The sequence below is a fragment of the Echinops telfairi genome, unplaced genomic scaffold (genome assembly GCF_000313985.2).
Source record: "Echinops telfairi isolate 266 unplaced genomic scaffold, ASM31398v2 ScPeMD7_6681;HRSCAF=7622, whole genome shotgun sequence".
Lineage (NCBI taxonomy): Eukaryota > Metazoa > Chordata > Mammalia > Afrosoricida > Tenrecidae > Echinops > Echinops telfairi.
The window spans coordinates 246153-267784 of record NW_022110581.1 but is presented as its reverse complement, the minus strand read 5'-3'; the positions used below and the strand labels follow the sequence as shown (position 1 = coordinate 267784).

General features: G+C 46.4%; 1 protein-coding gene across 1 annotated transcript in view; it reads left to right on the top strand.

The window, feature by feature from the left end:
- Window positions 1-2127: 2127 nt before the first annotated feature.
- AIFM1 (apoptosis inducing factor mitochondria associated 1) overlaps window positions 2128-21632 on the top strand; it is a 40671-nt gene continuing 21166 nt past the window's right edge. Inside the window, exons 1-2 of the mRNA XM_004717790.3 lie at window positions 2128-2315; window positions 17336-17478. Of these exons, the coding sequence (XP_004717847.2) occupies window positions 2210-2315; window positions 17336-17478 (249 nt within the window). The 5' untranslated portion in view covers window positions 2128-2209. The remainder of the gene's footprint in view (window positions 2316-17335; window positions 17479-21632) is intronic.

Here is a 21632-nt window from a genome sequence, read left to right as displayed (position 1 = left end):
GTATTGACCACTGTGGCTGTATAATAGGTGCTGAAGTCAGGTAAAGCAAGCCCTCCCACACTGTCCTTCTTCTTGAGGAGTTCTCTGCTAATTCTGGGTTTCTTCCCTTTCCACATGAAGTTGGTAAACAGTTTTTCCAATTCTTTGAAGAAAGATGATGGTATTTGTATCGGGATAGCATTGAACTTATCTAGTGAGTGCCTTGGGCCACATAACATTTCTTGCACGAAGCTCTTCCTTAGTCATCCCAACACGTATTCAGTGTCACATTATCCATTAAGAAAGGTAAGCATGAGCTGATGTGCTTACTTACTAATCTGTAGTGAGCAATTTCACGTTTTTTCACTGGTCTGCTTCCAGGTCTGGCTGGCACTTGTCTCTCTGATCCCACCACACCTACCTACAGAATCAAAGCCTCTTCAAATTTATAGTCCCTAACAGGGTACCCTGCCTCAGCCTATATGCCTTATTTGCTCTAGCAGTCTATCAGATGCGATGTCAAATTTAAATAAGCAGTACAGTGGACCCTCGTTTATCGCGGTTAATCGGTTCTAGACCCTACCGTGATAAATGAAATTCCGCGAAGTAGGATTCCTTATTTGTAAATCAAATATTTTCGTAGTTAGAGCATAGAGGACATGAAAAAACACCCTTTAGTCACCATTACACTCGTATTACCCAATTTATTAAACAAAAAAGGGAAAATACAGTAAAAATTTTGGACGTTACAATTATCATTTATTATTTATTATATTATTTATGGCATCTAGTTTACAGTATTACATATTTCACATACAGTATTATTATACATAGTTCTTACAAATACTGTAATCAATAGCCTATGAAATGACTTAAGGGATGTACTCTACAGGTGGGTCGCCGTCTTTTTCCTCTGAAGGAGCGGGTGCTGTTACGCAAAAACCGCGATAGAGTGAAGCCGCAGAAGTCGAAGCGCGAAGTGGCGAGGGTTCACTGTACATGTCATCTCCCTAACTAGACAGTCACCAATTCACCACTTTCAACTTTCCTAGCACCCAAAGCCCTTTGCAATACAGTTCAAGTGACAAGTGCTCAATAAATACATGTTAAATCAACATGTAACCTAACCTAAATCTTCAGGGGGAAAAAGCATGTTTGGCACGGAGTTGCTCATTGGCATAAAGGGTTAATGCACTGGGATGCTAACTGAAAATGTGGTGGCTTGAGCCTATGCAGAGTGCCTCATAAGAAAGGCCTGGCAATCCACTTCCATTAAAAACCCAAAGAATCACAGTTCTATTTTGACACACATGCACGAGTCACCACGTGTTGAAACTGATTCCATAGCAACTGGCTGTATCTTTTGCATACAGCCAAAAAATCATTTCCAATCTAACCTACATTTTAGATGTGAAAACAAAATAAAAAACTACTCCCCACGTCATGAAACGCTGCATAAGATTTCTCTTAAGCACAGAAACCACAATAGGAGACGGACTTCAGCAACTGGCACAACATCCAGGGGACAGACCTGCACAATATAAAAGTAATATCAAGAAAAATTGAGACCTGAGTGACTTCTTGTTCTAAATAGGGGTTGGGTGGGGCAAGTGGCAGCAATGTGTATAAAAACTAAGGTTTATTCCGGATCTGGACTCCGACCTATGGAAAGATTGGAAGTGGACTAAATCCTATAGGCTTAGTCTTTAGCTAGTGGCTAAAACGGAAAAAAAATTAAGTGTGGTGTTCTATCCTTGCTGTGTGAGGTGCCGTTAAGAGTTCCTATCATGAAAACAACGACTGAACTAGCCCTAACAGCCAACCCAAACCGATCCATCAGTCGCTGTTTGGACAGCTTTCCAAGCTCTCTCAAGTCAGAGAGCTGTCAACGCCAGAATCTGCTGTCCTGGGCCGGGGTCCCAGCAAACCTGCAGCTCGCGCATGCGTAAATCGATCCAGGTCCTCCTTAGAGCATTTCATTGTGCGGTCCAATCACAAGGCGGCATTGATTGCGACGCCTGCGCAGTCAGCCTGCGATCGGGGTTTTTGGCTCTTTGCTAAAACACGCTGTCAGGATCTGGCCAATGCCGACGCAGAGCCTGGAGGCGGGGCCTGCGTAATGTACGTAGGAAGGGGGGGTGGCGCGAGTAGGCGCCCATGGTGTTTGACCCGGCGGCTGGTGAGTGAGAAGAAAGGGAAGGAGGAAAAGATCGGAGGAGCTGTAGCCGAAATGTTCCGGTGTGGAGGCTTGGCGGCGGGTGCCTTAAGGCAGAAACTTGCTCCCTTGGTGACATCAGGCTGCATCAGAAGCCCGAGGCAGAGGAATCAGCTCCCAGGTGACTGACCCATTGCGGGCACCCCCACCTCTGGCGATCCAGGCCTGGGTGTCCTGGGCTCCCCTGTCTCTCAGCCCTCCCCCGCCTCCTCCCCATTCACCTCCCCCCCCCTCCCAAAGAAAGACCCTCACAGCTTGAACACACCTACAGTTGCAGAAATCCTAACTTGAGATCCAAGCTATAGATTTCAGAAAGCAGAAGGATCCGCTGGCCCTGCGGAGTTGACCTTCATGGGAATTGTATGCCAAGTAGTTGGCGTGCGGAAGGCGCAGGACCCGGTGATGTTGCCTTGTGTTGTCCAGAGTCAGTTTGAGTCGGAACCAACTCAAAGGCACCTGGCCACCAGGCAGTGGGCGTCAGGCCCCTTCTGGGAGGGTTTAGTGCTCAGGGATGATAGAACAGCTGGTTATCTTGTCTTGTCCAATGCTGCCCCTCCCTTTGAGAGCCCTGATCAAGTCGAAAGAATTTCTGGTGCAGTGGCCAGGAGACCTGAAACCGGACATTTAAGCCCTGTGCCTCTGTTCTGCTCTGCCTTCCAAACCCCAGCAGATCCCTAGATCTGAGTGGCCTTTGACACAGACACAAGTCAGTTGTGACTTCAGAGTGGGTTGGCTCAGGATCAATTGAAGGTGCCTTGTTGGTGTAACTCTTGGTGGCCTTTCATACTTTTTAAATATAAAAATCATTTTATTGGGGGCTCTTACAGCTCTTATAACAGTCCGTATGTCCAGCACATTTGTACATAGTTGCCATCATCATTTTCAAAGCATTTTTTTCTACTTGAGCCCTTGGTATCAGCTCCTCTTTTCTCCCTCCCTCCCCCATCCTCCCACTCTCCTGACGTCTTGATACATTATAAATTATTATTGTTTTCATATCTTACACTCACCGCTGTCTCCCTTCACCCACGTTTCTGTTGTTCATCCCCGGGGGTGGGGAGCGGGGGATATACATCAATCATTGTGATCAGTTCCCCCTTTCTCCCCCTTCTGCCCCCACCTGCCCCCTACCCTCATGGTATCACTACTCCCATTATTGTTCCTAAGGGTTTTATCTGTCCTGGATTCCATGTGTCAAGAGCTCTTATCTGTACCAGTGCACATGCTCTGGTCTAGCCAGATTTGTAAGGTAGAACTAGGATCCTGATAGTGGGGGTGGGGTGGATTAAAGAACTGGAGGAATGTTGTGTGTTTCATCGGTGCTATATTGCACCCTGGCTGGCTTGTCCCTTCTGTGTGACTCTTTTGTGAGGGGATGTACAATTGTCTACAGATGGGCTTTGGGTCTGCACTCCACCACCCCCCACCCCCCGCCCTCGTTCACATTGACATGATCGTTTATTTTGAATCTTCTGATGCTTTATACCTGATCCCTTCGACACCTCGTGATCATGCAGGCTGGTGTGCTTTTCCCATATGGACTTTGTTGCTTCCCTGCTAGATGGCAGCTTGTTTAACTTCAAGCCTTTAAGACCCCAGACACTATATCTTGTAATAAACAGGCACTATCAGCTTTCTTCATCACATTTGCTTATGTACCCTTTTTGACTTCAGCGATTGTGTTGGGGAGGTGAGCATCACAGAAAATCAAGTTATTGGAATAAGGTGTTCTTCCATTGAGGGAGCACTTGAGTAGAGGCCCAATGTCTGTCTGCTACCTTGACGCTTAACATATGTGCATAGACCTCTAATCCTATCATTAGATATTAATATATTTACCTATATACATGCCTATATTGATACCTCTATGAATGCCTTTTGCCTCTTAGTTCTTTCCTTTATTTCCTTTTACTTCACTCCTGTCCCACTACCCTGTTCAACCTTTATTCAGCTCTCAGTAATTCCTCTTGGCTACAATGCATTTGATGGAACCCCACCCAGTGGCCTTTTATACTTTAAAGGAATGAATTGCAGAATGAATTGTGTTCGCCCTCCCTAAATTGTATCAGTGGTGTAGTGGTTATGGGTTGGGCTGCCACAATTCAGAACCACTAGCAGCTCCATAGGAGAAAGACTGGGCTCTCTACTCCCTCAAACAGTTACAGTCTCCGAGACCCGCAAGTGGGTTGCTTTGAGTCAGTTTTGGTTGGATGGCAGTGAGTCAAGTTGTCTCATCCAACTTTATAGCTGGAAGTGTTCTGCTTCTCACTCATTTTATAGATAATAATTCAAGGCACAGCAGACTAAACTTTTTTGCCTGAGGACACCTAACTAATTAGTAGGTGGAGCAAAGGTTAGTTTGCCAGCCTCTAGGTTCATGAATTCCCATGCCACAACTCCACACTGCTAGCTAACGTTTGACATCAAAGGATAAGAAGAATTTCTTGGTGCCGCTTCTTGGTAATCAGCCGCAGGTACATCAGCTATCCATGAATTTATCTGAGCGTGGCTTGAACTGACTGATATTTTTCAACTCCACAACTTCATAATGTAGTGAATTATCCACTTAGAAGAGGCATATTTTTTTCCCTAAATTTAAATTTTCTGTTGAAACTATGTACAACAAAACATAGACCCATCCAGCAGTTTCTACATGTACAATGTAGTGAGGTTGATTACATTCTTGGCGTTGTACAACCATTCTCACCCTACGTTTGAGTTGTTCCTGCCTCATCAGCTGAACTCACTGCCCACCTACGGTTCCCATCCAATCCTCCTTGTTATGGTTCATTTGATCCTGTATAGGTTGATCTTCAAAGAGCATAAGACTCTAGGCCAACCTTTTTTACTACTTAAGCTAAACTATTGGTTTTAAGATGACTCCAGTAGATGATTCTGGCTTAAGGTTTAAAGTTGATCTCCAGGCAACAGTTTCAGGGCTTCATCCACCCTCAACGACTCCATGATGCCTGGAGTCTACTCGAATTTGAAACTCTGTTTTGCATTTCTACACTTTGATCAGGATTCTTCCATGTAATCTTTGATCAGAATTTTCAGTTGTGGTATGCTTCCATAAAAGGTTTCCCAGTGGATGTGTCTGAAGTACATCCTAAGACAGATGACTGCTGGAGATTACAATTCTATGTTGGCTTTCTTACTCATGACACAGCCTATGGATGTCACCTGTATGGGCTTTGTGCATTGAATGGAAGGTGCTCTGTGCACATTGCCCAGAAATTTGAGAAGTATCCATGAATGAGAAGATCTTCATTCACGCTGCTCTTTCACATTTTGTATACTTGTTTTGTTTAAGACTCATAACTTTTTACTAGCATTGTGAGGTCCGACCCTAAGTTCTCATAAGTGAAACATGGATTTGCAAAGCTCCGTTGATTTAGGTGGTTGGTGCTATTAAAAACCAAAGCACCATTTGTCAGTCAGCTCCAACTTATGGTAATCCGCTACATGCAAAGTTGAACTGCACTCCATAGAGATTGTTTTTTGCGAACAACAGGTTTCAACCTGTCTTTGCCAACAGTGGTTGCCCCCCCCCAAAAAAAAATTATATCTTGGACATAAACTTGTTAGTCCCATTAGAGTACCTTCAAAAATTGTTTTAAAGTGGGATACCTTTGTGCCAGTGTGGGAGAAATACCAGGTTTTCTACTCCCTGAAAGAGTTACCGTCTGGGAAACCGAAAGGGGCAGTTTCAGCCTGTCCCATAGGGTCACTGTGAATTGGCAGTGAGGGTTTGTGTGTGTGTGTGTGTGTGTGTGCCTGTAGAAGAAAGATGTTGACGCCAGGGCTAATACCACATTTTTAACAAGACTCAGGTGACCATGGACATGTCCCCAAATAATTGAAGCTTTGTAATAAGTGTATGGAAATGCCGCCTCCCATAAAACAACAGTTCTTAGATGGCTCCAAGTGTTGGAGGCAGGTCGGGAAGATCTCAAAGATGACCCAAGAGAGGGAAGACCGGCAGCCTTCACGGACAAAGACACTGTGACTAAATTCGGGAAAGCGGTGGAAGGAGACCACACTGTTAGCACTGACAGGATAACTACAGAAGTCGGGATCTTAAACGGTGTGGTTCCGCATTTAAATTTGTGTACATGAGAGGTGCCTAGGTGTTTCCTATCACATTTCAAATGCAAAACATCTCAGAAGGTCTGTCTGAATGTCTCAGAAGGTCTGTCTGAATGTTTTGTTGTCCCTTTGAGAAGAGCTTTTCTATTGTGAACGGGGTGAAGGTTTACAGAGCAGGTGGAGCTTTCTGTTCAAGGATTCATGGTTTCCGCTAGTTGATTGCAGCCCCCACCAGGGAGCATAACATAACGGTCCTGTCTCCAACCTTCCTGGTCTCCTAGCCTTCCTGTACGGCAAAGCAAACCTCTCTAAAGTGCCTGTACTGACTGCTAGCTCCCAATAAAGGCTCTACTTCGTTTCAAGAGCCATAGCCGTCAATTAGTGGCCACAATCACCTTTTCTTTGAGAACTGAAACAGGGCCTTGGGACCATGATTCAGAACCTGAGTTTCTCTTGGCCGAGATGCTGGAAGGCGGGAAGGCCAGAGAGGAGGCTGCTGAGTAGGTGTTGACCCCAGAGCCTCTCCAGGGAGTGGTTTCTTTGGAGATGTTGCTGCTAGCAGCTTTTCGGTCCTCCTAGCCTGGCCTTTCTCCCCCAAGCTGTGATGCACACGGAAATGCAGCCAGCCAGCAACAGTACCTCTTCCAAACCAGTGAAATGCCCTTAGCCATTGAGCGCAAAGGTGCGACGTGAACACCAGCTTGCGCTCTTTTCTCTAGAATGAGATGTAAACAAAACAAAGCCAAAAATAAAGGCACGCATGCTCGCCGCAGAAAAAGAATGAAACTGTCGGGCAGTGTAGCAGAAAACCAATGTCGTGTGCGGTGGGCTCGCCTCCTAGAAATAGCCATTGGTGTGCTGGGGAAAATGCTTGCGGTCTCTTTCCTCTGTGCTTGCTACGGTTCCTGCATTGTCAGAGTGGAGACCCCGCCCTGGGACATTGCGTGTGTCCTGCGTTTTTCCTCTTGTCTTTTGTGAGCCTCTGCCTTTGATTTTTCCTCCCACACGGTCTGCCTGGGAAGTGGGTGAAAGCTCGCTGGGTGGCTAATCAGTTTTCCACCCCGCAGTGGAGACACAGTTTGTCTCTTCCCGTGTATCATTGCTTATCTCAGTGTCTTCTCGGTGCTTCCTGTCTCTGGTCTTCCTCCGCTCTTCCCCTGCTGAAGGTCACCCTTGAGTAGATTCTGTTCCAGTGCTGGACTGCTGTGAGGTGTGCCTCCCTCCCTCCCTTCCTCCCTCCCTCCCTCGGGTCAGCGGTCCCTGAACAGACCTGCCTGTGGTTTGGCTGAAAGCCGAGCCTTGGGGCTGAGTTCCAGTCCAGGCCGGAAGGGTGACTGTGGCCCATAGTCTCAGGAGTTCCACCAGTCTCTCTCCAACCAGTAAGCCTGGTCTTGGGATGATTTTGAATTTTATTCCACTCTTCCCCCCGCCCCCCACCCTATGCAGGACCTTCTACTGTGATCCCTTCCAGAGCGGTCAGTAGCGGTGGCCAGGCACCATCTAGTTCTTCTGGTCTCAGGGTCCTGGAGACTGATGTGGGTATGGCCCGTTGGACTGATTGTTTCTGTGTGTGTGATTTTCTTCACAGTTTGTTCCTCCAGGCACAGAGAGGCCAATGGCTGCCCCTCAGGCGGGCGGCCGCTCTCAAGCTTTGACGACCCCAGTTGCTGCTCACCAAAGTAGGATGTCGAGCCTAGTCTTTGTGTGCACTGCCGTGCCAGTTGACCTGGGTACCCCCTGAGCCTAGCATCCTGATCCCCCTAAGTATTTGGCTATGTTTCATCAGTTTTTAATAATGTTGCTTCCTGTATGCTCCACCACATTCAGAGAAAGAAAGACCCATGTTTTGTCAAACCTATATAAAAAAAATTTTAAGATTACATTTTATTGGGGGTTTGTGCATCTCTTATTACAATCCATGCATACATCCATTGTGTCAAGCACATTTGTCCATTTGTTGCCATCATCTTTCTCAAAATATTTGCTTTCTACTTGAGCCCTTGATATCAGCTCCTCATTTTTCGCCCTCCCTCCCCACTCCCCACTCTCTAATGAACCTTTGATAATTTATAAATTATTATTATTTTGTCCTATCCTACACTGTCTGACATCTCCTTTCACCCACTTTTCTGTTGTCCATCCCCTAGGGAGGAGGTTATATGTAGATCCTTGTCATCGGTTCCCCTTTTCTACCCCACCTTCCCTCCACCCTCCTGGTATCGCCACTCTCACCACTGGTCCTGAAGGGGTCATCTGTCCTGGATTCCCTGTGTTTCCAGTTCCTATCTGTACCAGTGTATATCCGCTGGTCTAGCCAGATTTGTAAAGTAGAATTGGGATCATGATAGCGGGTACAGGGGAAACATTTAAGAACTAGCTGAAAGTTGTATGTTTCATCGTTGCTACACTTCACCCTGACTGGCTCATCAACTCCCCACGACCCTTCTGTGAGGGATGTCCAATTGCCTACAGATAGGCTTTGGGTCCCCACTCTGCACTGCCCCTCATTCACAATGATATGATTTTATGTTCTTTGATGCTTGATACCTGATCCCTTCGGCAACTCGTGATCACACAGGCTGGTGTGCTTCTTCCATGTGGCCTTTGGCCTTTGTTGTTTCTCTGTTAGATGGCTGCTTGTTTATCTTCAAGCCTTAAAGACCCAGACCCTATATCTTTTGCTAGCCGGGCACCATCAGTGTTCTTCACCACATTTGCTTATGCACACATTTGTTTTCTGCAATCATGTCAGGAAGGTGAGCATATCAGCGTGCCAGATTATGTGAACAAAGTGTTCTTGTGTTGATGGAATACTTGAGTGGAGGCCCAATGTCCATCTGCTACCTTAATACTAAACCTATAAATATATGCACATAGATCTATTTCCCCATCATCATATATAAATATATTTACATATGTATATGCCTCTGTTTAGATCTCTATAAATGTCCTTTTCCTTGTAGTTCTTTCCTCTATTTCTTTTTACTTTCCTTTTGTCCCACTATCATGTTTAGCTTCCATTTGGGTTTCAGGAATTTTCTCTGTTACATTGTCCTTGATCTAGCCCTGCCAGACATCCTACACCTTCCTTGCCATCGATTTTCGGTCATTTGTTGTTCCCTTGTCCCTGGGTTTGTTAACACCCACTTCCTTTCCCCTACCTCCCACTCTCTGATGTCCCCCTGGAACTGTCATCCCATTGTTTTCTCCTCTGGCTTGTTTATCCCACCTATCTCATCCAGATAGACGCACAGCGACAATATGCACAAACACAAGACCGAGCACAACAAAGCAACAATAGAAAACAATAGCTACAACAACAGCAAAAACCTATAAATAGTTCAAGGTCTATTTGTTGTCCTTAAAGAGTGCTTTCCAGTGGAATCTGATGGGGCACCATGCCCTGGCCCCACAGTCTATTTTTGATATTCCCTGAGGACTTCATTGCTCTGCTCCTCTTGCTGCTCTGTTGCATGCCCCCAGTGTCTGACTTCGGCGTGGTGGGCTCACGGAGGGCACAATGCCTGCCATGTGTCTCCATTGTTGTCCCCCCTGGTGCTAAGGGTCAGTGAGGAACGTTTTCTCTCCTGGTGGGCCCAGCCCTATGGTTCCCTCTGTGCACTGGCTGCTCTGAGCAGAAATAGTGTCCTTAGAGCTTGGTGGGCCAGGATGTGCTTCACTCTTTTGTCTCTCCCCCCTCGTTCGCTCCTGTGTGCTCTGATCAGACAAGTCCCTCTCCTTGACCTGTAGCTTCAGTGCTGCCCTCTGAAGTGAATTCTTCTGGGGGGGGGTACTGCCCACTTAATTGGTAATGTTGCCAGCCTCTCTATTGGTTCCCTGCTTCATGTCAGTGTGTTGTGTTCTTGTCTTGGAGCACCGGGTTGAAATCTGGTCGGTCTCTCTTTCCCTTGCTTGCTTACTCTCTTGGTTTTTGTTTTCTTTTTAAATGGTTTTATTGGCATGTGATTCACATATCATAAAATAATTCAATCTTATTAAGCAGGGTTATGCAGTCCTCGCCCCAATCAGTTTCAGAACATTTTCTTGGTTCTCCTACTCATTGTTGTTAGCCCCCCACTTCCCCCCTTTCCTTTCCTTTCCATAGTCGTGCTTGGTTAATTTCCCTCAGCCAACTGTTCTTCAGGTTCACCCAGGCTATACAGTGTTTTGCACCTTCTTTGTAATGGTTGGAGTAATCCATTGTGTGTAAAGACCATGGTTTGCTTGCCCACTCTTCCAATGATGGGCATTGAGGTTGTTTCCATCTTTTTGCGACTGTGAGTTCTTCTGCGATGAGCATGGGTGGGTGGGGGTAGTGGGTGCATATGAATGTGTTCCAGGCGTTTTCCAATTTATTGAACATCTTGGCCCCAGCAAGCTTTCATCTACAGTTCGCATCAAAACTGTTGTGTGAAGATCAGCTTGCCGATCTTTCCATGAGGCTCAGAATCAAGATCGCAGCTAATGAAGATGATTTTATAGAAGGAATAGTCACTGAGGACAAGTCTCAGATTTACCAAAATGACCCAGCGAACCAACCAAGCGGTGGCTTCTGAGAGGGTCTGCTGGGCCACTTACTTTCCAGGCAGAGAGGTCAGCTCAGAAGTTTATGGTGAGTGTTTGTGGGCATTCCAAACTCTGGATCAATTTTCTCCAAGGACACAGGATGATTTCGTGAAGGCTCGCTTAGGAATTCTTTCTCATTGTGCCAATGTACTTGCTTTTTACTTCAAAGGTAGCAAGGGCTGTCCTATGGAAATTTCGTTGGGAAGTAAATATTGTCCATTCTTTCGTATTTTATTTGGTCACCATACATTGCACTGCTGCCCATGTGATCAAACTGATCACCAATCCCTACAGTTCAAATATTTGCGCATTTTTCTTGACTTGGGATCTCTTCTATCCTTCTAACCTCTTTGAAAAGAAAGCTCGCCTCCTTGTGGGCAAGGATCCAGACTTCCTGGATACTGCCAAAGGAGGCGGGTTTTTTTTTCTTGCTTTTTTTTTTTTTGAAGCTTAGAATGTCAGCCTGCCCTCACTCTTTCTGCTGAGGCCAAGCTTTCCTGAAGAAAATATTTGGCAAGTCAGCTTTTTGTTTCCGTCACTGGCTAATAAATTATATTTTCTAGAAACAGTTTAACGTTTTGAGGAAATGTATGCGTAGCTGAACGTTCTTCTAGATTGCCTTTCCCAAGGTTGCCTAGTCACAGCAATCAAGGGGTGGGCCGCCCCTGACCCTCCTGAATGCGCATCTCCAGGAGAAGGCCCCAAGATCAGTCTTATTTTATAATGTGGCTAGTCAGGCGAATTTGGGAAATATCTGAGGGCATCCAAAAGTTCATGGACAACTGGAATGAAAAGCTAACAGAACCTCACCCACACTCTGTTGGATCCTCCAGTTCTGTCTCAGATGCATAGTGATTCTTCCCCCTCAGTTCCACTGGCTGGCGAATCACAAAACCGAACTGAAGGCCCTGTGCTCTTGTCCAAGCCGCTTTTCTGATATTCAAAGGAGTAGCAGCCATTCGCTACTGCCCCCACCCCCCAGCCCCAACGCTACACAGAGGGGACAAGAATTGTGTCCTTAGCATCTTGTACCACATACTCTCTGGGAACGCTTACAGAAGCCAACAGAAGGCCAGTGCTTGGATGGACAACTTTGCAAACCATAGCACTTTCTTGACATGTGAATCGGCTTTCCTGCAGTGGTGTTCAGCCGAGTGGTCCATACTGTACTTGGCTCTGCTCCAACTATTCCCAAGAAGAGTTGTGGGATTCCTTGGAGACACAGGCGACAGCAGCTGGCCCTCCGAGGCTGGTCATCCTGTGGGGAAAAACAAGCTGACAGCCAGGAAACCAATCTCAGGAGCACATAGACCTTACCACACCAGCAAAAAAAAAAAGAAAAGAAATAAAACGTTTCAAACAAACAAAACTGAAAACAGCCCTTGGGACTCCTAGGTGCCTCCGTTGTGTGGCTACGTACAGTTCTGAAAAAGGCCTTTCAGGGTAATGTCGCACCCAGAGATTATGGGATCTACCGAGATGAGCTTGCTAGCTCAGTACTGTTCTAGTGGCAGCCTGTGGTAGTGGGGGTTACCAGCTTCTTGTCCAGCAACCAGCCTCCAACGGGAACTGGCTAGACCTTGTCAAAGGATTCAGGACATGCAGTCCTTTTCAGGAGAATTGGGAAGACTTTGTTTCCTTCCGTCAACAAATTACCTTTTGGCAGCGAGTCAGCGCTGAGCGCTGTTACACACGGCAAGTTGACAGATAAGGATTCGAATCCCAAGATTGAGGACAGACTGCTTGCCTTTGCTGTGTGCAGCCTGGTACTCTATTGAGGTCAGGAGCATGGTTGGTGGCCCCATGTGAGGCAGACAAGTGTTGCCATCCTTATAGAATAACCTCGAATCTTGGAGCTGTGAGAAGGGTAGGCAAGAGTATAAACAGGGAGGGACTTCTGAAGGTTCGTAGGGAAAAGTTATGGAAAGATAATGGAATTTTTCTAAGAAAATTTTAAGCCCCCCCTCCAAAAGTATATCCACAAGAGCCCTGGTGGTGTAGTGGTTATGCATTGGGCTGTGATCCTCAAGGTCAGCAGTTCAAAACTACCAGCCGCTCTGTGGGAGAAAAACAAGCTTTTCTATTCCCATAAAGAGTTCCAGTCTCAGAAACCCCAGGGGCAGTTTTATCCTGCCCCAGAGGATCACTATGAGTAGGCATTGACTCAATGACAGTGAGTTTGGGTTTGGAAAGTAGGCCCACATAACACACTGCGACCACCAAACAAACAACAACTTGAGTTTGAACTTAAAGCAATTTAAAAAAATCATTTTATTGGGGGCTCGTACAACCCTTATCACAATCCATACATCCATCCATTCTGTCAAGCACATTTATACATGGGTTGCCGTCATCATTCTCAAAATGCTTTCTTTCTACTTGAGCCCTTGGTATCAGCTCTTCATTCCCCCCTTCCCCGCTCCCCCCTCCCTCATGAACACTTGATAATTTAGAAATGATTATTATTTAATTTTTTTAACATTGTGTGAAGCAAAATATCTCTGCTGGAGGACTCACTGCTCCAGCAGGGCAGGAAAAAGTGATCCCCCATGGTTGTGGAGTTTTCTTGCTGTTGCATGCGATGCCTTAAATCACACCACCAGACTCAAAGCACCCCCCCCCCCAACCCAAAGGCAGAGAAAAGTGACGTGTGACCAGCAACATGAAGTTGCTTGATGTGCACCGTAGACAGCTCTGCTGCGGTTGCTGCCATTTCCAGATCAGTAGATCCAGCCCAAGGACCATTGTTTAAAAAAGAAAAGGAAATTTGTGAAGCTGCTGCTGCAGCTACACCACTAGACACAAAAAGCTTGCACTTTGTGCAAAATACCTTGTCGTCACATTCAAAGATGCAGATTTATGTGGAGGCAGTATATAATCACTCCTTGCCATCGAGTCAATGCTGACTCCTAGCGACCCTATAGGATAGGGTAGAACTGCCCCTGTGGGTTTCTGAGGCTATAACGCTTTACAGGAGGAGAAATCCTCATCTTTCTCCTGAGGAGCAGCTGGTGGTTTTGAACTGCCAATCTTGAGGTTAACCCAGTGCATAACCAGTACACCACCAAGGCCCTAGCAGTATATAATACACGTGGCAAACTATATGTTCATAGACGGTTTATGTTATTGGTAAGGTCAACAGTTTGTTATTATTAGCTTAGGGGGAGTCAAAAGTTATACATTGAATTTTTACTTTGTTGGGGTATGGTCAGTACCCTTAACCACCAAGTTGTTCAAGGATCAACTATACTTTTAACTACCTTTGAGGAGTGGGGGCAAATTAAGCCAAAAACTACTGAACTTTTCTAAACATATACCATACCTCCCAAATTGATTTGACCTACCACCCCCTTTTCAAAAAAAATAGTAACTCAGCACCTTCCTGGCAATGAAACAATTTTTGTACCATAGCCTATAATCCAGGATAAAGCATAGGTATCTGCTTTTGTAGTCCTCTTGGGTTTTTGTCCAGTACCCATGAGGGGGCAGTAACCTTTACTTTGGGAAATACTCATCTACACTTGGTTTTCTCAGTCTGAAAAGCAGGCCAAAATAGAACAAACATTATCCGTGTTATGTATTTTAAAAATCATGTTATGATGTCTGGATTTAGGATCTCTTGGCACCCTGATGGTGTGGTGGGTTATTCACTGGGCTGCTAACCACCAGTCAACCCCTCCATAGGGGAAAGACGAGGCTTTCTCCTCCCGTGAAACCCACAGGGGTAGTTCGACTTTGTCCTATGAGTCGGAATCGACTCACTGGATGGCAAGGAGTTGGGTTTGGGGAGTGGGATAGCCAGAAGTTTTTGAAACATTATGTTCTGGGAATTCATTTGGGATGGAAGTGGGGCACAAAACCCACTTAACTAAATGAACACAGGCAGTGACCTAAACAAAAATACAAAACAAAACTCCTAGTATTCAACCTCATGGAACTTTTTCTGACCAGCTTAATTTTTCTGTGTTCTGCCACTTGCGCGTTTCTGCTGCTCCTTCATCACATATGTGGACTTCTGGAAATCCAAGGCTTGCCCAGATTGAGGTCAACTTCTCCTTCCTTCTGCATTGTCTTTGCGTGCCCTTTGGTGCTTCCCATTATAAACCATTGTCTTTCATGTGGTGCAGAAGGGTTCTTTCTATAGCAGGTAGGAGAAGAGAACAGTCAGGGAAATAACTTTTCCTGCTCTAAAAGTGTATAGGTCTCTCGTTATGATCTGTGTTCCAGAAATCCAAATATGCCTCGAGTGAACTTTTGCTAACTCACTTGGCCATAAAACCTGACTTTATCCCACAGAGTGGGGTGGGTCATAGAAGTAGTGACGAATTTGCCCCTTCATGTGACCGGTGTTACTCAACCATCAGCCACTCTTGGAGAAAGATAATGCTCTCTACTCTCATAAACAGAGCCAGTCTTGGAAACCCGCTGGGCCGGGTCTACCTTGCCCTATAGGGTCACTGTGAGTCAGAATTGACTTGACGACAGTGAGTTTGAGGTAGGTGGTTTTTTGGGGTTTTTTGAGGCACTATATACTTAGATTGGCCAGACTGTTATGAACGCTCTTAACACACAGATTCTCGGTAAGAAGATTGCATACCTGTGTTGGGGGGCTCATGTTTACCCCTCTGCTCAGTGCACTTGTGAAATCTCCCTCCATGCACATGGGCTGCCCTTCCCAGTGCCCAACCTATCAGTCCCGACTGAAAGGGATCTATCAACCTCGAGCCCATTGGGTCTCTGAGTGTGAGCCCCAGGCCAGCAGCAGCACCACCTGAGAAATTGTGCGAGCTGCACATGCTTGAGCTCCACCCCAAATCAATGGAGCCACTGGGAGGTGGGACCTGGCTGGGTGGGTTTTACCAGGCCCTCCAGGTGATTTAAGCTCAAGTCTGAGAACTGCTTTAGATTGGGTTGACAAGCGAGCTGTGGCCAACAAGTCGAGTAGTGAGGGTGCTATCCAGTATGAAAGGGAGCTGCTGGTGAGTATGTAAGCACAGCAAAGTCCCTGTGTACCAGTACCCCTGAGTCCACTGCGTTTTTGTATCCCCAGTAAGTTGAGAGTGGTTTTTCTTCTTTTTCTTTTAAGAATGGAAAGAAATCAAAAATAGTATTTTGTGACACACAGCCATTATATAAAGTTCAGCTTTCAATATTTGTGAGTAAAGTTACATTGGCATACAAACACGCTCATTCATTGATAGCATCTTTATGGTTGCTTTAGGCAGCCTGGTGGTGCATTGGCTACAGCACTTGTCTGCTGATCAAAAGGGCAATGATTTGAACCCACCAAATGGCACTGTGGTTACACATTGGGCTGCTGGTTACACATGGTCAGCCGTTTGAAACCACCAGCCACTCCTCAGGAGAAAGATGGGACTTTCTACTCCCATAGAGAGGTACAGTCTTGGAAAGGTACCCGTTCTACTTTGCTCTCTAAGGTCACTATGAGTCGGCAGCGACTCATTGGCAGTGAGAATAAGTGACTCCCCGGGAGAAAGGTGGGGTAGTCTGCTTCCCTAAAGATTGCAGCCTAGGAAACGCTACAGGGCAGTTCTGCTCAGGGCTCCGTGCATTAGCACACGTTTACTTTTGCTCAACAGCACAGCAGCAAAAGCTGTAGGGCTACAAAGCTGAGCACTATGTACCCTCTGGCTCTGGGCCCTCTCCTCCCACCCCCCAATCCTAGGTCAATGAGGACTACTAGGGGCAGAGAAGGTCCACAGACTTTCCTGCTTCTGAACATGCCTGCCTCCCTTGAAGAAAGAAGCCTATAACACTTCCATTTCGGTGTGCGAAACTTACTGTGCTCATTAGATCACAGCTGCCGTGGGTTGGTGGCAGAACCATCTCTGTGCTGTTGGGGAGGAGTAAGAGCCAGTGGTTGGGAGACATTAAACATTTTGTGATTCGGAAATACTTCGTAGTCTTATAGTTTTCCCTCTTTGGGAGTGAAGGGAAGTCCATGTTTGATGGGTTTGAATTTTTCTGAACCCTGGGCACATTTGTATTCACAGAAGACAGAACCTGGTCTGGGTTAGTGGTGTTCCCGGTTCTTTTTGTATAAGGGTTGGACCATTTGGGTTCCTTCAGAATCCAATTGTAGTCATGGCCCAGGTCACCCTGTTTATCTGTGTTTTTAGTCATCTCTTCGAGATGAGTCCGGTGGCCACAGAGATGTACAGGGGGGATTCTGAACTACCCATATGGTTTGCATTATCATTCCATTTTCTCAGCGCACAGCCTTAAATTTTGCTCAAAAAGAAAACCCCCAACAACTTAAGCACGTATATTAAGCTATCTGTACTGTTTGTATGTGTGTGCAATGTTGATGATATTTTTCTTGGCCATTTACCAGTTAACACCGCACAGCCCAAGGGCAGTAAATCTTTTACATTGCATTGACATTGAGTCATAAATATGTATTAACTCTTATCTCTCTCTCTCTCTCTCTCTCTGGTGTGTGTCTTAATACATTGTGTTCCTTAGGCAACTTGTTCCAGCGATGGCACGTTCCCCTAGAACTCCAGATGACAAGACAAATGGCCAGCTCCGGTGCTTCAGGGGGCAAAATCGATAATTCTGTGTTAGTCCTCATTGTGGGCTTATCAACCCTAGGAGCTGGCGCGTATGTAAGTAGAAAAGCAGCTTGCAGAAAGAAGCTGCCGAACAGCTTCCCTTAGTGGACTCACACACTGCTCTGCTTTCAAACCTTTGCAATGCATTCTTTCTCCTCTGGGGAGAAAACAATCTGCAAAGCCTTCTTTAAAATGCCTACTATCTAATACCCTAAGAGAGCCAGTGTGTGTGGTGGGGGATGGGGAACAGGGGGAAGGTGACAGCCATTTAATCTCACGTTGGTGGAGCCTCTACTCTCTGCAGTTGTCGGTTCACTATTTCTTTGGAAGCCATTGGGGTTTTTTTAGACTCAACTAACCCACAAAATTGTATGTTCTCTTGGGTACGACACATGACCCTGGAAACAAGGTCAGAATTCATTGCAGCTCCCTAGCACAATATTGCCTTTTGAGCCCATTCTTGGCCAGAGTGTCTCTCTCTGTCTCTCTGTCTCTCTCTCTCACACACACACACACACACACACACACACACACACACACAGATACACCCTAGTAATCATGCCAAAACAGCCATCTCCAATCCAAACTGTTACACGTCTTCCTAAGAGGAAAAGTCTTGCCCCAGGACTCAAAGGTAGAACAGCAGATCCAGTAACTCTCAGTAATTTCAGAATGGCGTTGGCACGCGGTGGCGGACGCGCCTTTTAATTGGCTGCATAGTTGTAGCACAATCACAGCTGCTTCAGCAGACTCTGAGCGACTGGGTTGGTTACAGGGGAATTATTCTGTGGGGTTTTCTTTTTGTTCTTTTTTTTTCCCCCCAAGTTGGCAGGGTTTACCGTGACTAAGCAGATCAGGATAAAGTTGGATCGTGTGAGGTTGAGTGAACCAACTTAGATAACACCTAGTCAGTAACACTCCGGATTAAAGGGAGCTTTTTGTATTCTCTCGTAGGAACAGATGCTTGAAAGCCATGATGATTTTATATCTTCCTAAAAGCTCTAAGGTCTTTGTAGATTGTATCACTAGGTGACCCAGAAGGGGTCACAGGCATGCTTGCTCCTTACCTTCCTTCTCATGCCCCCACAACCCGACTCCCACAAGCGGGAGGAGAGTAGCCATCTCTGGGCAGTTGGGAGTGGAATCAGAGTAAAAGCGGGCGGGACAAGCCGTCTGCTGATGTCCGTGGGGGAAACACACAGTTTTCCTGCTCAGCCCTAGGTCTCCTCCAAATGCCTCCCTGTCTCTCTATTGTTTGTTCCACCGTGAATACTTCGTGTTTTCTCCAGCTTCTTTTGGTTTCTCTCATGACCTCATCTCTATCTGCAGTTGGGCGGGGTCCTCCTCTAGGCCCCTCTTCTAGCACACTCCCGTCTAGTGTGCAGCTGAATTTTCGGAGCAGCATTCCCTGGAGCCGGAGTTGGTTCTGTGTGATGTTACACTAAAACCAAATGGACGGGGTAGGGTGGGTGGCACCTTGGCACTAATGAGAAGTGGAGCCATGTGGATTCCATCCAATCCTCACAGCATGTGTTTCCTAGGCATTTATAAAGGGACATTGTCAGTCACTAGGCAGCCCCCAGAGCTCGCTCCTATAACGGCTCCAAGCCCTTGGGGAGATAGCTAACACCAGACGTGTCATCCTGCTGACAAATGACAGTAGTAACCCCTTTCAACACTTTAGCCAGTTCGATGCCCCAGTCACTCATTCTGGTGCCAAGTGATATTGTACTTACATATTGCCTCGTGAACAGGACGCTCTCCAATTGGAACCTCGAACCAGTGATGAAAGGGAACTTGATACCCCAGCCAATGCTGAGCCATTTTAGGTCAGCCAGAAACTTGGTATTTTGTGGGACCGTTCAATTAGCCTGGCTTGTATCATGTAAAGGCATTTTATTGAGTGCTTTTGAGGACTTCTGAAAATTTCAGTAGTTCCGCCCCTGCCCCAGCCTCTGTTTCACAGTACCTCTATTTGGCAGCTGTCCCTTCTGTAACCCCTGCTTTGAGCCAGCTAGTGGTTCCAGTGATCCAAGGGAACATGCCATGCAGTCGCCTTTCCTCAGTGCCGCTACGTCCTAATTCAGACACCACCCTGGAGCCTCAGTCCTCCCATTTCATCACTGTCCCAGATACTCCCGCCCATCCCACCCCCAGCCTTTCCAAATCCACCGTCAAGTTTACTGTGCCAGAGTTGCAGGGCTCCACAGGGGTGGGCAGGCGAATCCTCTTGATGCCAGACCACAAGACAGGGCTGTTGCTCGCTTCACTCCCTTCCCTGGCTATTTCTCAGGAGTGCAGGCCCTCTCCAGCCATTCACTTTAATGCCCTGTGTGCCCTCTGTGGTGATCCAACACTAGGAAGAATGAAGCCACTGTGGTGTCCTGGGGTCAGGTTCACTGATACGCTTTTGTCTATTTCCAGTTGTTACCGAACTGTTGTGGTACTGCCTCGTTATTAGCACTTCGGTCCTACAAATAACTTGATCTGAAGTCGTGTTGACTTTTTTTTTTAATCCCCCTCTTAGGTTGGTATTTGTCTCCAGAGAACTAGTCCTTTCGAACCAGCCCTGATGGCTGGGCAGTAAGTAGGGTAGCCTTACTTACACGAGGATGTGCCCTGATGGAAGCACAAATACAAACGCGCTGCTGATGCAGCAGTTCCTCTCGGCAGCTCTTCACCGCCTCCCTCCAGCCCCTTCCCAAAGAAGGGGACAACTCTAAGAACAGGACACGTTTTCAGAAGTGTCGCCTGGAGGGCTCTATTTTAAACTTCCTCTCCCCAACGTCAGCATACAAAACTGAAAAGAAACTTTATCACATCGTCATCTTACTGTGTATTATACTTTCTCTTGTATTTTCCCTTCTCTTCTGTTTTGTTTTGTTTTTTATTTCAAATATTGACCACAGCCTACCACATGGATTCCACAACCCACTGATAGGCTGGGAAGGGCAGTTTGAAAAACACTGATTTGCAAAACAGCTCCTGCTGCCCTGGTGGCACAGTGGGTTACACACTGGGCTACTAACTATAGGGTCAGTCGTTCGAATTCACCAGTTGCTCTGTGGGGGAAAGATGAGAGTCAGACTGCCGACTCCCGCAAGGATTTATCACCTCAGAATCCAATAAGGACGGATCTACCCTGTCCTGTAGGGTCCCTGTGAGGTGGAATTGACTTGATGGCAGTGAGTTTGGTTTTTTGGTTTGGTTTTGTGCTTACTGCTGCGATTTCCAGCAGGGGCCCTAATTGGCATGCACGGAAGAGATTCTCTTCTTTTGTTGTTAACTTTCACTGTAACCGGGCATAGCAGATCCCCGAATCAGTTTCCTGTCATTCCAATGGCACGGCGGTTAAAGCGCTCAGCCATGTACAACGTGGCAGCCAGCTTCCATAAAGGTTACAGTCTTGGAAACCCTAGGGGCAGTTCTGCTCTGTTCTTTGTGGCCACTATGTGTCAGAATCGACTTGGTGGCGGTGACTGTCATCATTCAACTGGCAAGGATGATACTCTTCCAGAAAATGGCCTGTAAGTTCCATAAACATCACCATGTTCCACTGTTAAACAAAATTGTTTCTCATATTTTTCATCAATCTGTGGGTTTTCTTAGGCTGACATGCATTCATTTCACGCACTCGTTGGAAATCTATGCAAATGGGATAGAGGCACACTGGGGTTTGGAAATGCACGTTCTCATCTCATATGTCAAGAAGCTTAGTTTTATATTTGAGCATTGATCCTAAAAGCTAAAGTGTGTGTGTGTGTGTGTGTGTGTGTGCGCGTATGTATACATGTATAAATGTTCTGGTATAAAAATGAACCTTACTGACAATAGACGACATAGTTAAAAACAATTGCTACTGAGTCACCTCTGACTCATGGCAGCTCCAGGTGTGTCCAGAGTAGAACTGTGCTCCGTAGAATGTTCGAGGCTATGAGCTTTCTGAAGTAGATCACCAGGCCTTGCTTCTGAGACTCCAGCCTTTGGGTTAGCAGAAGAGTGCTAACCCTTTGCAGCACTCAGGAACTCGTTACACACACACACACACAACACCCATTCGTACCCAACAAACCTCATTCTAGCCCTTTCCTCCCTCACTCAGGAACGTCTTGGTGTGCTTTTCCCCTCCGCTATGAAGCCAGCCATTAGAAGGTTGAAGCAAGCTGTTTGGGGGTATCCCTCTAAATGTGTACATGGCCCCATCGCAT